The sequence below is a fragment of the Humulus lupulus genome, chromosome 4 (assembly GCF_963169125.1).
Source record: "Humulus lupulus chromosome 4, drHumLupu1.1, whole genome shotgun sequence".
Classification (NCBI taxonomy): domain Eukaryota; kingdom Viridiplantae; phylum Streptophyta; class Magnoliopsida; order Rosales; family Cannabaceae; genus Humulus; species Humulus lupulus.
Window position 1 is genome coordinate 204,801,008 of NC_084796.1, and position 16,934 is coordinate 204,817,941.

At 36.1% G+C, this 16,934-nt stretch overlaps 2 protein-coding genes and 1 pseudogene across 9 annotated transcripts in view; 1 reads left to right on the forward strand and 2 right to left on the reverse strand.

The window, feature by feature from the left end:
• Window positions 1-754: 754 nt before the first annotated feature.
• On the forward strand, window positions 755-2,648 carry LOC133831127 (UDP-glycosyltransferase 86A1-like; annotated as a pseudogene).
• A 257-nt stretch (window positions 2,649-2,905) lies between these two features.
• Window positions 2,906-8,516, reverse strand: LOC133831126 (TSL-kinase interacting protein 1). Of its 3 annotated transcripts, none has more exons than XM_062261307.1 (14): window positions 8,317-8,516; window positions 7,466-7,636; window positions 7,266-7,348; window positions 7,133-7,180; window positions 6,914-7,023; window positions 6,675-6,759; window positions 6,306-6,585; window positions 6,041-6,175; window positions 5,774-5,928; window positions 5,429-5,667; window positions 4,960-5,332; window positions 4,132-4,542; window positions 3,909-4,037; window positions 2,906-3,625 (listed from the first exon to the last, which is right to left on the reverse strand). In XM_062261307.1, exons 2-14 carry the CDS (start codon window positions 7,584-7,586, stop codon window positions 3,398-3,400), a joined length of 2,397 nt encoding a protein of 798 aa, XP_062117291.1. In that variant the 5' UTR covers window positions 7,587-7,636; window positions 8,317-8,516; the 3' UTR covers window positions 2,906-3,397. The 3 variants fall into 3 exon arrangements, with proteins under 3 accessions (XP_062117291.1, XP_062117292.1, XP_062117293.1); XM_062261308.1 differs by having other exon boundaries at window positions 7,466-7,643; XM_062261309.1 differs by having other exon boundaries at window positions 7,466-7,684.
• A 1,108-nt stretch (window positions 8,517-9,624) lies between these two features.
• The window catches only part of LOC133831128 (uncharacterized), a 29,748-nt gene continuing 22,438 nt past the window's right edge, over window positions 9,625-16,934 (reverse strand). For 3 of the 6 annotated variants that reach the window (XM_062261311.1, XM_062261310.1, XM_062261315.1), the window contains 3 exons: window positions 11,276-11,360; window positions 10,539-10,637; window positions 9,625-10,316 (listed from right to left, as the gene is read on the reverse strand). In XM_062261311.1, coding sequence (XP_062117295.1) covers window positions 10,089-10,316; window positions 10,539-10,637; window positions 11,276-11,360 — 412 coding nt within the window. In that variant the 3' untranslated portion in view covers window positions 9,625-10,088. Of the gene's footprint in view, window positions 10,317-10,538; window positions 10,638-11,176; window positions 11,361-16,934 lie in introns of those variants that run through there. The other 3 variants (XM_062261312.1, XM_062261314.1, XM_062261313.1) reach the window with 3 other exon arrangements.

The following is a 16,934-nucleotide window of genomic DNA, read 5'->3' on the forward strand; positions in this document are numbered from 1 at the left end:
TCAGGAAGAAAATAGTGAGAAAGGAAAAGGAAGAAAGATGGAGCTCCATTGCCATTGTTATGCAGCCATGAATTATTCCTTGGGACCGATTGGGTTGGGGAAGAAGAAAGGAAAGAGAGAGGAGAGAGAGAAGAAAATAATTTGAAATAGTTTTTTTAATTATTTTTTTATTTAAAAACAATTTAGTTTATTTTTTGTTATAAAATATATTTTGAATTATTTAATTAATTCATTAATTAATAAAACCTTAGGTCATTGTGGTTATATTTAAAATAAGTTTCACTAAAATCAGGTCAAAAGTACTAATTTGATCTGTTTTACAAAACACGTGATCTGATTTGTCATTTAAGAAAACATAACAAAACATAAGAGTTAATCAAGTATTCAGTCAAAACATAAGAACTAAGTGATATTTTTCATTATAACAATTTATAAATAAATAGTGTATAATTGATTTAATTTAAAAAATAGTCTAGTGGGGACAGGGACCTCACTGGTCCCCAACTGGCTCCGCCACTTCACATGACGCACTCCATCTTAACTAGACGGGTCTTGGCGAACTTCTTTGACGATATTGAAGCTCTGATGGTAACGCCAACAGGGAGGTGCCACACTCGTTCTTGCCAGGTAAAAATAAAAGAAAGAGAATAATATATTATAGTCCAAAAAGCACATCTACATACATATGTGGACCAAGAAGGCTGGTCAATTACGCATTCAGTGTTCATTAATAAATGAATAAAAAAAGCCTCAGCCTCAAATTCCATCTCCATTTTTGCCCAATTCCAACTTGAGCTTCATCATCTAGCCATGGAGGACACTCACAGTCACAGTCACACCACAACAATCAAGCCTCATGCAGTGATAATCCCTCTCTGTTACCAAGGCCCTATCACCCCATCTAAAAATCTCGCTCTCAAACTTGCCTCAAAGGGCTTCACCATCACCTTCGTCAACACCCAAATCATCCACCATCAGATTACCAAATCACTCAAAAATAATCAATCCACACAAGTAGATGATGATCTCTTCGCCGGAGCTCGAAACTCCGGCCTTGACATACGTTACAAGACTATAACCGATGGTTTTCCATTGAATTTCGATAGAGCAAGTAACATCACTGAGTTTGGCGAATCCAAGTTATATACTATCCCGGCTCATGTGGATGAACTCCTCAGTCACTTGGTTCCTAATGATCCTTCTAATACTTGTTTGATCACTGATACTTTATACACTTGAACTTCTCTCATTGCCAGAAAGTATAATCTTGTTAATGTTTCGTTTTGGACTGAACCAGCTTTGGTCTTCTCTCTCAACTATTACTTGGACCTTATTGTTAAAAATGGTCATTTTGCATCAAACGGTATATATATACGTTCATTATTCTCTTTTTCCTTTCTAGGTTTTGGATCCTTTTAGTAATGGAATAATGGGTTGATTTTGTTCATTAGATAATCGTGAGGACACAATTGATTACATACCTGGTGTCAAGGCTATAGAACCAAAGGACTTGACTTCTTTTCTCCAATCAAGTGATACAAAGACATTAGCACATAGAATCATATACTAGTCTTTCAATGACGTTAAAAACGCAGACTTTATTCTGTGCAACATAGTTCAAGAACTTGAAAACGACACCATCTCAGCCCTTGCAAGAAAAGCAACCCTTTTTTGCAGTTGGACCTATTATCCCATCTGAGTTCACCAAGAGCCTTGTCCCCACGAGTCTCAGGACAGAGTCAGATTGTAACCAATGGCTCAACACCAAGCCTAAACGCTCAGTCTTGTATGTGTCTTTTGGTAGCTTTATTCCTTCTAAAAAGATTGATATTGATGAGACTGCTCATGGACTTGTACTAAGCAGAGTAAATTTCATATGGGTACTTCGTCCTGATGCTGTGAGTAATGATAAAGAAGAATCTTTTGTTCTACCAATTGGATTTGAAGATGAGATCAAAGACAAGGGTTTGATCATACCATGGTGTTCTCAGATTGAGGTTCTGTCAAATCCAGCAGTGGGAGGTTTCTTGACTCATTGTGGATGGAACTCAATACTGGAGAGTCTATGGTGTGGTGGTGTCCCTTTGCTGTGCTATCCTCTTATGACAGATCATCCAACCAATAGGAAAATAGTAGTTGATGATTGGAGGATTGGAGTCAACCTTTGTGATAGGAAGCCATTGACCAGGTTGGAAGCTGCAGAGAAGATCAACTGTTTGATGAATGGGAAATCAGCTGAAGATTTGAGAAAAGAGACTTTTAAGGTAAGGCAGACAGTAGAAAATGCCTCGAGTACAGAAGGTTCATCAGAGAAGAATTTGAATCAGTTCATTTGTGATGTGAAGGCTAAAATTAGCAAAAGAATATGTTGAAGAATATATTCATCGCCAAGTTGATGCTCAAACTTATACCCATATGTCAAGAAAAAATGTTTTATCAGTTTGTACTCACCAATTCTAGTTTCATTACCTAAAACATACCATAAACAGTTTGATAGGTCATTTTCAATATTGTCATTGTAAATGAACTCCCTTGCCACATTGTGGATAAATAATAGTGAAGAGCCTGTGAGATGGTGTCACATTGCTCTGTTTTCCTCTGATCGGTCAACCAATTGGAGGATTGGAATCAACCTTTGTGATAGGAAACCTTCCACCATGTTTGAAGTTGCAGACAAAACCAACCCTTAAATAAATGGTGAAATTTTTTTTTAAGAGATGGGACATTAAAGGTGAGGCAAACATGGAGAAGGCCGTTGACTACTTAGGGTTCATTAGTGAAGTATTTTAGTTTGTTCAGTGATTTTATTGTTTTATTACTTATCCATTTTTTATTTTTTTATTTTAGTTTTATTGCCTAGCCATATCACTATGTAACCTGAAACAGATTATAAATAAATTTACAATTTGCGAAGGCCCTTCACAACATTTGTCATAATTAGGAGCCAATTTCATTAATGAGACCCCTGAATGAAAGATTGGAGAACTGCAAAGAAGAAAGATAAAGTATGACAACAAGAATGTACAAGAAATCAACATTAGAGACCAAAGGATATGCCCCGCACCTATAACAAAGTCCTTTTGGTCTGTTAAAGTTGCATAGCTCCTCACATCAGCTTTGGATCACAATTTACATGAAACTATTGGAAAGAAGATGCAAAACGTCGGAACAAACTGTTAGATTTTCTTCCTGTCTATAATTTCTACAGGTGGAGGACATTTTCAATCAGAGAAACAGTCAACACAAACGCCATTATCTATTCTGCTCACAACAGTTCCTTTCGCATGCAACCATGAAGTCAGCTGAACTTAGAAGATCATTATATGCTTGCTATACTTCAATGCTAAACCTCGAATCTATGAGATATCATCTTTGGTTATATCCCATTTGAAGATTCTCAAAGACCACTGCCAATTTTAAAATCTGAAAAGGAGATGGATTCTCGAGCCTCCACTGTTGACGCTGATTCTTTCTTGTCCAACCCAAAAAATGAACAATTTTGAAATGCATCTAAACTGCTGGCTATCAGACGGTTCAATCCGCTAAGGCTATCGCTTAGAATAAGATCTTCGGAGTGGTACTTGGAAGATGGTATATCCAAATCTAATGGTCCTAGGGACTCGGGCTGCAAGATGAAGATCGTAAAATCAGATGAAGTACCCAAAAAACGGTTGCTGGGAGGTGTTACATAAGGTGTAGAAAAAGCACCAAATAGCACTAGAATTAGCAATAGCTTTTCTTAAGACGATATTAAAACCAAGTAGAGATTAAATAAACACACTTGATATAAAGAAAATGACTACTTGTATAATAACAGAGACAGTTACCAGCAAAAGTCAACCCACTAAACTATGAGTGAAACACCTTGGGATTTGAAATAACAGACAAAACTCTAAAAGGAAAAGTACCCAATATATATCTGCAAGCTCGCTGAAATCTTTAGCTGGATTCTCTAAGAGTTGCGAATCAGGCCCACGGTCATCCATAGGATCTCCTTGAGCAGAATCATCAGTTGGTCCCTCCACCTCAGATAACTCCTAGACAAAAGATCAAAAGTATTAGACGCAATATTGCAAACAACTATGCTTGTTCCCAGTGCGATTTCTTAAATGAAACAAGCTCAATTATTACCTCATCCAAATGGATAGATTCCATCAAGTTTGTCCCGGTAGTTTGTTTGCGAGCATTTGGAGTAGCAACACCAGATAGACTTTCAGCCTCCTGACAATGGACATGGTTTTTTTGAAATAAGAAGCCGTCACAAGTTTCTTCAGCATCCCAAATCGAAGACACCAAAGTAGGCTGACAACCCATTTTGTCCTGCTGCCTAGAAATATGAGCAGCAATAGCAGCATCAAATGAGTCACAGCTGAATGGCATCTGCTGAAGGCAGTGAGCGCTTTCAGCAACTGGAGGATCAATGCAGTTAGCTTTCATATCTTGAGACACTCCTGAAAGTAGATCTCCAACACTTATGTTGGTGAGGCTATCAGCCCACTCACCAGGAGAAAGACCACTTCCATTGCTTAACCTTATGTCATCCTAAATCAACAAGGAAAGTACACGTTCAGTGAATACTGATAAACATAAATGAACATAGATGAAACGTATAAATAACACCATCAACTTCATACTAAATTTGGATTCCCACAAAAAGAACAAAATTTAAACTGGAAATTGTTCACTTGAAGTAAAAATTAATAATTGCGATATAAAAATATGTAAAGCAAGTGGGGCATCTTTCTCTTAATTTGCCAAATAAAAAAAAATGCCTCATAGTATTTAGTAGTTAGTACAAGCAAATGTAATAGTAAAAAAATGTTATAACAGCTTTAAGGCACTTATTTAGAACAAATGGCGCAGGGAAAAAAAATCAAGGCCCTGAATGGGGCACAACTTGTTAGGCACACATCTGAGCTGACATAATTCATTGCAAAGGAACAGAGGAAGGACAAGTACCGTATCTCCCAATTGCCTCATGCTAGTCTCACCACCAGCACCCTTTCCATGCCAGAATTTATTTGCAGTAGGATCAGAGGAGTCCAGAAGGTTATCACTTGGACCTGCAGAACTATACCTTCTCTCATTCAGCAGCACATTAGTTGAAATCAAAGCAGAAGCATGGTTTTTGTTCACCGAGGCTAGATTATCCTCATGAAGATCCATGGATTGATGAGCAGTTGATGGGACGGACATGGGTGTTGAACTCCGCATATCCTGGTCCCTCTTTTCAATAATTACATTAGGCTCTCCTGAAATGGAGCAAGATGGCAAAGTTGCTTTCTCTTGCAATGTGGCAAACCCATGTTCGGCAGTGGGAATCCAACCATACCTTCAAGAATATTTAGTGAGCTAGTTGTGGTGTTCATTAACTTCCTAAAATCATTGTATTAATAGAGGGAAAAAGAGAAAGCGAGAGAGTAGAAACCTTAATCGAAAAACTTGTGGACTTCCAATCATAGCATATACATCAGCTGCGCTGGCAACCGAGTCTTGAGTCCAGCTCTGATGACCAACTATATTTTCTTTTTGAACACTGTAAGGGAAAAGCACTAGCTCTCCAGAGGCAACCTTAGAACTGCCCCATTTACGATTTAGATGTTCCAAAACTGATGATATTCTTTTTCGATTACTAAGAGTGAGCTCAAGGTGGGGATTATGTTTATCCTGTAGACATATGAAAACCAAAAGTAGTTGCACTCAGCGAATGTTGTTCAGTTACAAAAGTAATCCCGGAAAAGCTCATAAACAGAGTTTTATTTATGGTGCCTACCATTTCCAAGGCTCTTCTAGTACCATCATCAATTGGAAATAACTGGAGCTTAAGCTTCATTGAAGAGTTTATATTGCTCTCAGCAAAAGGATTTTGAGGAAAATTAGGCAAAGAGAACAAAACTTGTCCAGCAGGGTCAGAACTCTTTTTTTGGCCTGAAATCAGAAGAGAAAAAATGAATAATAGAATAAATTTCAATCAATTCTCCTTGAATTATACTTTTTTCAATAACAAATAACAAAAAGAACCAGTGGCTTAACAATTCACCTGAGGTACTTTGGTTTTGCTCAAGCTCTTTGTCAGTTGATGTCCGTTCCAAGTGCTCAGCCGCATCAGCAACCAAAGAGACTCCAGCAATAGCTGCCTTTTCCCATTTTTTATATGCTGCAGATGATACAACACCTGGCATTCAATGTGTATAAGTTTCATACAAGGTTACCATTAAAAAAATGACTTCATCCTTGTCAATAACTAAAATTAGTCAATGTTGCAACCACAAAAAAAGTGGATACTTGGTAACAAGAAAATATACCTGGTTTCCGTCGTTGTTGCCTTGCAGGTTTCATGGTAGTTGAGTCTCCTTTATTATTGCTACGGTTAATGCTTAAGTTTACATTGCGCTTCAACGGTGCTTTTCCAGATCCTACTTTCTGAATGTTTTGACTGTCGACAAGAACCAATTTAACAGTACGATTATCATGGCCTGAAGTTCTACCCTGATTTGTAACTGTGTTAGGAGTAGGAGGGCAATAATCCCCATGAGTAGGCCGTTTTCTAACGCTCTTCTTTCGGTCCTTTAACAGTTGGTGCTCCTTCATTGAAGGAATGTTTCAGTCAGTTAGGAAAAATCAGAACATATGAATTCCATATTCATTAATGGAATAAAAAGAAAAAGGCTTACCAAGGCTTCTATGAATATCTTAAACCTTCGAGGTTTCAAGTGAAGTTTTGATGCTTTGCAGCTATACTTTTCCAATAAAGACCACCTGAACCAAAGTCACAAAACATGAGAGGTGATGTATTAGTAATTGTATTACATAGTGCCCCAAATAAGGATAGACAAACATCAAGATCCAATATTATTGTCTCCCCAACACATAAAGGGTTTACAACATGTATTCCACTACAAGTAAATATTACCAACGAAGCATTGCAGCATTAGTATCTTTAGAGTTTTTCGCATCAAGATACAATCCTGGGCCAAGAAGCTTGTTCATTCGTCTCACAAGACGATAGTAATAATGTCTGACCTGAAAACAATTAAAATACAAAACAAACAAAAGTAGAAGAATATCAAAATAAAAATACTGCAGGAACACATTATCAATATCATTAGTTAAGAATCCCCAAAATAACTACCTGGTCCTTGTTTTTACTTTGGACGCGACAAGTTATCTTTTCAAAATTCTGAAATCAGTGGAAAATACAGTTATAAACTACCATGGTAAAATATCTAAAGTCATAACAAAGCAGATATAACATATGAACATGCCTTGCCAACTTGTCGTAATGCAGTAAAGAAATTTTCCTCCTCTTGACGAGTCCACGCAGCCCATTGCCGAGTTTGCTTTTTTACTGTAATTTGACAATTATATTTCAATCAAGGGAAGACATTTCAACTTAAACAGAAAGAACATATCATTAAAATGTCCGTACTAAGAAATCTTAAAACCAGTAGTCAGAACAAAGTACCAGGCTGCTGGGGCACAAGGTGAATTGGTGCAGAAGGGGCTACACCATGTTCACTATCTTGAAATGCAGTATTGTCCGAATTTAGGTGTGCCTCAGATTGCAAGATGACCCTTGACTCCATCAGAATGTGAATTACATGACAAGAACTCTATACGGCCATGCTCTCAGATTCTAAAGTCTCAAGTGATAATTAAGATGGACAATGCAAAGTCAATTTTACTATACAAAAGTAGGAAAACGATTGTGACCAAGATAATCAAACTATATTTAATCATACTATAAAGAGTCAAAATTTAACTTGAATGAATGCAATTCCCAAATGTAATACAAAGATTAAGTTTCACCAAAGACAACATTTAAACTACTTAAATTTTATATAAAGGGAAGATAAAAGAAACCCTAATTTCGATCATGTTTTGCCCAGAAACCATACATACATTGAATAAATAAAATTCAAGTTCAATCCAACAAAGCAAAGAAAAGAAATTTAGCCTCGTTGATATAATATTAAACGAAAAAAATAACTCATTTTTAGTAGCTTAGAAAATGCAGGAAAACAATCATAGACTAGAACATTGACTCTTCAACAACCGAAAGTTTAGATCCAAAAAAGAAGACAACTAATAGTTATAACTTCAATCGAATAAAAAACAAAAATCAATTTAAAAAATAAAGTGCAGTATCATAACCCAAAATTCATAAATTTCCACCATCTTTAATTCCTTTCCCCCAATTTTCTCAGAAACCAAAGAAGAACTCCGGCTTCAAACTAAAGAAATTGAAAAATTACGAGCTGAGAATGAAATCAAATAGCTGAATCTAGAAAAAAAATCCAAATTTACAGTAAGTACCTGAATAAAAATTTCAGACGATCGGGGAAACCCTAGAACCAGAAACGGAGACTTCTGAGTGCTGGAGAAGACGATTGAAACCGGAGAGAATCTTCCGACAAAAGCATCTACAGTTCGGTGTGAACCAAGAAGAAACGAATTTTACTTTTGGGGAAAAAATTAAAAATTAAATAAATAAAAATAAAAAGAATAAATGAAAAAGGTGTTATTAGTTAATAAATTCTTTACATAAATAAATATGATGAGGTTTTTTTTCTCCTAATATTTGGTCTATAAATGTTCCTGGTTTAATATTAAGTTGAGATTCAAATTTGGCTTTATATTTGTTTAGGGTTATTTAAATATTAATACGTTGGAGAACACTTATTCAAGTTTATTTGTTTAATTTTATAAAAGAAATATAATAAATAAAAAAAGTTACTTTTTAGGGTAGTGGTAGAGAACCGACAGTAAATTAAACTTTCATGCATTGAAATATTAAAAGGAAAAGGATAAATACAATAAATTGAATCTTTGATATTGTCAGAATAATAAATAAATTAATTAAAACGGCTAGTCAAAATATAGTAAATGTATTCTTTTAAAAAAAATATAGGGTAAATGTAAAAAGAGAAAAATAAAATGACTAAATAGGGCAACCACTAACCATTTTTTGTTGTTGCTGTTTAATATTTTCACTTTTGACTCATATGGACGATTATATAAAGGAAGAGAAATTATTTGCATTCATTAATGCGTATAATATATTAGTTAATGAGTAATGAGACGTGTCATTGAGATGGATGTGTTACATTCATGTAACCACACATTAATGAACTTTTTTTCATTTTTGTAAGTAAACAGTTTGGATCTAGAGTTTTCCATCAACATGTTAGAAAAATAAAATTATTCTTTCTATTTTCCTTTTTTTTTTTTTTTTATAACTTACATTTGCATTGTATAACATTATTATAAAAATGGAATTATTTGTCAAGTCTGGCCAAAAGCTTCTATTTTTTAATTACAAAGGTTGCACCTTTAAAAAGGGATTATGCTTGTTTCATAATGTGTCAAAATGCAATAGTTTGTATGAAAGTCAACTCATAATATTCATAAATTACAAGGAATATAAATATATATAATATTTAAATAGACTGAAGTTTCAAAGTTGGTTTTCTCAATAGAATGATGAAATGAAGGTAAAATTGTGATTTTGGGTCCCATTTTTACCAAGTTTGAAATTGATATACACTTTCATTGATAACTGACAAAATTAGTTCAAAGGGCATTTACGATCACATTAAAGGCCAAAACTTCCAAAACAACTGGTTTAAAACAAAGCCTCTGTTAGATACTACTGATTTATCCAAACTTTAACTTTGACTAGTACACTTGATCAGCTTTCTTTACAAATAAAAGACAAACTTTATATAAATGACATTAGACTAATTTATGTTATTGATAATGACCTTTAAACACCCCTAAACATGTCCGGAGCCTATTCTTTTGTAACTCTTCCATGTGCTTTACCAAGAATTATTGGCTCCACTTCTTACTAAACATAGCTTTTTGCTAAGCACTAACCTACATAGCTGCTGCAACTGTATGCAAATTCAGAAACCCAATAGGAGACTGATTTTGCCTATATAGCTCAGAAAATCGAGTGTCTCAAACAAAGGATGGTGGTTCAGAACTTGCTAACTAACTAACCATACAAATGAACCTCTTCAAGATGATCAATCATGACACAATTGGTGATGAACCCTCTTCATACATCAGGGTCTCAGATAGCTTCACATTTCAGCATTGGTTAATTTAGAAAGCATTAATCTGTACATAGGATCACCACGATCTAAGACATGTTGTTCCCAATCTGACCGAACTCCAAATGGATTCTCCTTGAGCCACCCTTCACTTGTGGCATTGCCTTCTTCATGCACAATGAGTCTACCTTTGCCATATTTCAGAACCTCTTCTTTCATTCTCAATGAAACAGCCCCTATGTCAGATTGCAAAAAGACCTGGAAAATACAAAAGCTTGTTGCAAATAAAGCTGAAAGAATTGTGAATCATTAAGGACAAAATAAATACCATATATTCAACATGGAGTCTACCTACCTGCATGTCCAGATTGTAAAATTTCAACACTATAAATCACAGAAAATAGGTCCTATAATCGAATTTCTTTCAGTGTCACATGAATGATTATTTTTTACCAATGTGGATTCCAAAAGTAATATTACCTTTCCATTTGGTACAAGGAGTTCCACTATAGCTTCTACTAATGACCTCTGTACCATTCTCCATCTATGTTCTGGATTGTTGAAATCAGGATTTGGACACTACATTGAGAAAGAAAGGAGATCTTACTTAAGTTACAGATCCATATAATATTCATGGGCGGAACCAGATCACCTCCAGTGAATGCATATGCCCCTCAGCTTTTTATCATAATTCATAACTGTATCTCAGAAATATTAAGTTTTAAATAAATATTTGTTGTCCCCTTTAATTTATAAGTCCACAATTAACTAACTGAAAATAGCTGCTCAAAATAAAGTTTTAGATAATTAACTAAAAGAAAATGATTATTTTGAACACTATTTGAATATAACATTAGTTTTATTGAAAAAAAAAATCTATCATGCACACTCTGAAGAAAAATCACCTGGCTCCACCCCTAATAATATTTATGGTAGTATAAGTGTAATGATGCTAAGAGAAACTAAAATTGACCTATTTGAGTTGGAAACAACTTACTGGGATGCTTTCAATGTTATATTTCCAAGCAAAACAAAAACCAATTCACTGCTTCGTACATTATTCAAAGTAAAGCATCATTTATTGACTTATTATGATGAAAAAGTAGCAATAAGTTTACTTTATATATCTTTGGAAGTCACCAGTTGGAACTCCATTTGAACCAATTTTAGAAGAGCGAAATTTTATGATGAAAACAGCTAATAAGCTTACTGTCAACCTGTATTGACACAAGAACCAACTCCCCAGGATAGCTAGAAACAATAGAACGGAAAGCTGATGTTGCATTCGTCGCAATGAAGTGCCTGACATAGACAATGGCAACAAATAAAAGCTTGATAACTTAGATAATTCAACTTCCATCAACATGGTTGAGAAAAACACTTTGATTAGTTTCACTGGCTGGTTAAGAGAAATTAAGATGAACACAAGTACATTTTTTTCATAATAAAAATTTCAGAGAAAAGCTAGATCTATACGCATTCAAAACAAATGAGTATTGATTCTTTTATAAGAAAAGAGATATTTTAGATCATTAATTTGTAAAGCTTAATAGTTGATATTTTATTGTTTATTCTTATTTCTTACTAGCTCCAAAAAGCTAAACGGTTGAACTTGTTAGACCAACAAATCTTTTTTTTAGAAAAAGAGACCGCCTTTGTCTTAGACTGGCCTCCTCTCAATATATATTGAGAGCCCTCACTTATGACTAAGGAAGACCACAGTAACACAAGCTAACAAACCAAGAAAAGCAAAACAAACACCCCTTTCCCACAACATTAAAGTCATAAATTACCCCAATCCCTAGAGAGGTCCAAAAAGAAAACCTCTCAAAACACTTAGATCTATACACCCAAGTAGCAACCCAAATCTTGATCTGATCCCAAATAGTCTCCGCTAAGCTAAAGACATCTTCGAAAATCCTTCTATTCCTTTCATTCCAAATAGCCCAAAAAGTCGCCAACAAGGTGTTCTGCCACAAACGAGACGCCCTCTTGCCTCCCTCTAAATGGCAAAGGAACAATTGAGCACAAGAGGGGGCTATACACCAAAAGACCCCAAACTCATCAAGCACCTTACCCCACACTTTCCTAGCAAAATTACACTCCAAAATTAAATGTCTAGCTGACTCCCCTACATTCTTACAGCAAACACACCAATTAGGAGATAAACAATGATAAGGTCTCCTCCTTTGCAGGTTATCATGAACATTTAATCTTTCATTGAATACCAACCAAACAAACACTTTAACTTTTGAAGGAGAAGCACTCTTCCACAAATTTTTTGCCCACTTCTCTTCCAGCCCTAGGTGAGCGTAACTTGTGGACAGTTAGGGAAATCAAAGGGGTGTGATCTTTTAGTTCCCTAATTTCTTGGGATTGTTTAGTATTATGTAAATAATGTTGTATAGCCTATATAATCTAGCCCTAGGTTGTAAGCCATTATCAAAAATCAATCACAAAAATAAAATACAACTATTTCTACACCAATTTTATATGGTATCAGGGTTGTAAGGCTCGATCCCGACCACCCTTTGTTTTTTTTTCCTCCATTTTTTTGAAAGTCGATCCTCAACTCTCAGGCGATGTTCAAGGTATTCCAGGCGAAGTCGTCTTCCAGTCGCACGTCCCGAACTAGCAGACCAGTACCACTCCAGCACCACTCAAGTTGTCCCTTCTTCCAGTTGCGAACCAATCCGACGACACTCCAAGCACTCCGGTGAACCAGTTCGATGACATTCCAGGCACTTCGGCGAAGTCTTTTGGCACCTGCTCCAGACCAGCAATCAATCAGGTCTCCTCACTTTCTTCGACGTCTTCTCCAGTTGCACCAGTACGACCCGCATCACTCCACTCTAGTGTTGTCCCCAGTCGTTCAGCCCTCGGAAGTTCTCAGAAGCTCTCGGCCTCCTCAAGTCTCGTCTGCGCACTCTGTTAGGTTTCCTCAACTATCCTTCCGCCTCCTTAAGTCCCGAAGCCCTAAGATGACAAGTGAAGTCTCTTCTCAAAATAGTGGGCCTGCCCAAACTCAGGCCCAACATCAGCCCATTATTGCACCTATCAAGTCCAGACCCACCATCCTTAGTTTTTCTCAAAACAGTGGGCCTACCCATATCCAAGCCCAACCACAGGCCCCTAATCAGTCCACCACTGCTTCTATCAAATCTAGGCCTACAATCCCTAATCCAAAAACCAAGTTTGCTCCTAACTCTCATAGTACCTCGACTGCACACTCTAGTAATTTTTCTTCTACTTTCTAGACACCATGGATAATCGATTCCAGCGCAACTAATCACATGACAAGTTTACCTCACTTGTTTGATAATTATTATCTGTTTTTCACTAATTCTGGCGTCAAAATCGCAGATGGCTCTTGCTCTCCTATTGTAGGAATTGGCACCATTACATTGTCTGTTGATTTACATCTTAAATCGATTCTTTATGTACCTTCCTTGATAATCACTACTTTGCTAAATTTGTGTCAAATTCTTGTCACTTTCAGGATTTATCATCAGGGAGGACTTGACAGTGCTAGGATTCATGACAGACTTTAATTCTTTGATAGAAAGCTTCAAAGAAGATAGCAACCTTCTCAACTTCGTTTGGATTCAAGTTCTATTTCTAATTCCTATGTTTCAAAATCTGATTCTGATTTAACTTCCCATACAATTATGTTATGGCACTGTCGACTTAGGCATCCAAGTTTTTCATATTTAAAAAAATTATTTCCATCTTTGTTTATTCATAAAAAAGAATCCGATTTTCAATGTGATATTTGTCAATTTTCCAAACACACACAAGTCTTCTTCCCTCCAAAAATGTATTCACATTCTCATCCTTATTCATAGTGACATTTGGGGTCCCTCAAAAGTCACTACTTCTCATGGTAAGCATTGGTTCATTACATTCATTGATGATCACACATGGATCACTTGGGTTTATCTGCTTAATTAACATAAGTCTGAAGCTGGTCACGTTTATCAAAACTTTCATCATATGATCCAAACGCAGTTCTAAACTTCTATTCAGACACTTCGTACTGGCAATGGTATTGAATATTTTAATACTACTTTTAGTCCCTTTCTCCTTAATCATGGGAATATTCATCAAAGCTCCTATGTGGATACACCACAACAAAATGGGGTGGCTGAGCGGAAAAATCGTCACCTATTAGAAGTTGTCTGTGCTCTCATGTTTACCATGCATGTTCCAAAATATTTTTAGGGCGATATTGTACTCGCTGTTACTTATCCAATCAATCGCCTTCCCAGTCGGCCTCTTCAGTTCAAGACACCATACTCTATTCTTCAGTCTCTCTATCCTCACATTTCCACAAATACTCTGCCAATCAAAGTCTTTGGCTGCACCACCTTTGTCCACGTGCACTCCTAACACCAAAGTAAATTTGATCCTAGAGCCATAAAAACAATTTTCCTAGGATATTCTCCTACACATAAAGGCTATCGTTGTTACTGTCCCCTCACCAAGAAATTCTACATCTCCAGTGATGTCACCTTTTTCGAAAATTCTCCATACTTCACTCCCACCTCGCTTCAAGAGGAGCACATCTATGACAAGCAAGAAGCTCAGTGGTCATGGGGTTTAGAATTACCCCTAGACATGTCTTTTCCTCCAGATTCAGAGCACATTCCTCAACCAAATCATCCATCCTCTCCTCCATCTTCTAATCCACCTTCTCTTCCTCAACCAAAAAATCACCCATTCTCTCCTCCATCTTCTCATCCACCTTCTCTTCCTCAATATCAAAACATACATAAAGAAATTCGAGTGTATACCAGAAGAGAAAGAAATAAACAAGTAACGAATTCCCATCACATTCAAGAGGCCTATTCGGTGATAGAACCACCTCCCCAAAAGATTCAGGTACTCTACCCTCTAAACCTCCATCTGATCAAGATATTCATTCAGATCTAAATATTTCTATTGCATTGACAAAGGGAACTAGATCGTGCACTCAACACCCTATTTCACAATTTATTTCTTATTCAAAATTGTCATCACCTTTTAAAGCTTTTACCTCTAGTTTGTCAGATATTGTGATCCTCAGGAATATCGATGAAGCACTTGGTACTCCTCAATGAAAAACAACGGTCCTTGAAGAGATGAGAGCACTTGAACAGAATAGAACTTGGGAATTAGTGAAATTGCCACCAGGAAAGAAGGTGATAGGGTGCAAATGGATATTTACCATCAAATACAATGCTAATGGATCTATTGAGAGGTACAAAGCTTGATTAGTTGCCAAGGGTTTTTCTCAAACCTACAAAATTGATTACACAGAAACTTTTGCCCCAGTTGCCAAACTCAACACTATCAAAGTTTTACTCTCGCTTGCGATGAACTTGGATTGGGAGTTGCATCAGCTTGATGTGAAGAATGCATTCTTGAATGGTGATTTAGAAGAAGTGTGTATGAGTAAGCCCTCGGGTTTTGAAAATCCTCCCGTTACAACTAAAGTCTGCTAGCTAAACAAGTCTCTATATTGCTTGAAACAATCTCTTCGAACATGTTTCAACCATTTTTTGAAAGTAGTCAAGAGACTTGGATATACGCAAAGTCAAACTAATCATACTCTGTTTATTAAACACTCAGGGAAGAGAAAAATGTCAGTGTTAATTGTGTATGTTGATGACATAATTGTCATTGGTAACAACACCGAATAAATGAATTCGATCAAATAAATGTTGGTAAAAGAGTTAGAAGTCAAATATCTCGGTACACTCAGGTATTGTTTTAGGAATGGAATTTGCTAGAAGCAAGAAAGGTATTTCTGTGTCCCAAAGAAAATATACTCTTGGTCTTCTAAAAGAGACAGGTATGCTTGGAAGCAAGCCAAGCAAAACTCCAATTGAGCTCGGAGACAAAAAGAGGATGTTTGAAGGAAATCTAATTGATAAAGGAAGGTATCAACAGCTAGCAGGAAAGCTAATCTACCTCTCACACACCAGACCAGATATTGCCTTCGCAGTAAGTCTTGTCAGTCAATATATGCATGAAGTGTGTCAAGGACATCTCAATGTAGTATATAGAATTCTGAGGTATCTTAAGCAAATCCCAGGGAAAAGGACTTTTCTTCCAAAAGACAATTGAAAGAAAAGTTGAAGTGTTCACAAATGTAGACTAGGCTAGCTCAGCTGGCTGATATTCTCACAAAAGGATTATCTGAACAGGTATTCGATTTCTTAGTAAACAAGCTTGGAGTCATCAATATCTATAGTCCAGCTTGAAGGGTAGTGTTGACAGTTAAGGAAATCAAAAGGGTGTGATCTTTCAGTTCCCTAATTTATTGGGATTGTTTAGTATTCTGTAATTAATGTTGTATAGCCTATATAATCTAGCCCTAGGTTGTAAACTATTATCAGAAAACAATCATAGAAATAAAATACAATTATTTCTACACCAATTTTATATAACTCAACTTCCAAAATGCTGACTTACAAGAGAACATCTCACTATTGTCTGGGATCCACACCCTCCTGTCCTCCAAAATTGTCGGCAAAGCCACAAACTCGAGTAACTGAAGCAACCGAGCAAGGCTAGTGATCTCCCATCCAACAAATTCATTCTGAAAATCCTTAATCAAGCAGTTATCAACCGTGGATTGCAGAAATAAGTCAGGTAATTAAGACTTTAACGTAGCATAATTAATCCAAACATCCTCCCAAAAACGAATCCTATTCCCCTTCCCCACCTTGAACCTGACTAACTGGCTATAATCCTCATACAAGGCCAAAATATATAGAGCTAACATGGAAATACTAAATGTTGAACAGTGTTTAAAGAGGCTTCTAAATTGAAATCTGTGGGCTGGGTTTAGAGAGTTAAATATAATAAATAAATAAAATAAAAGTTACTTTT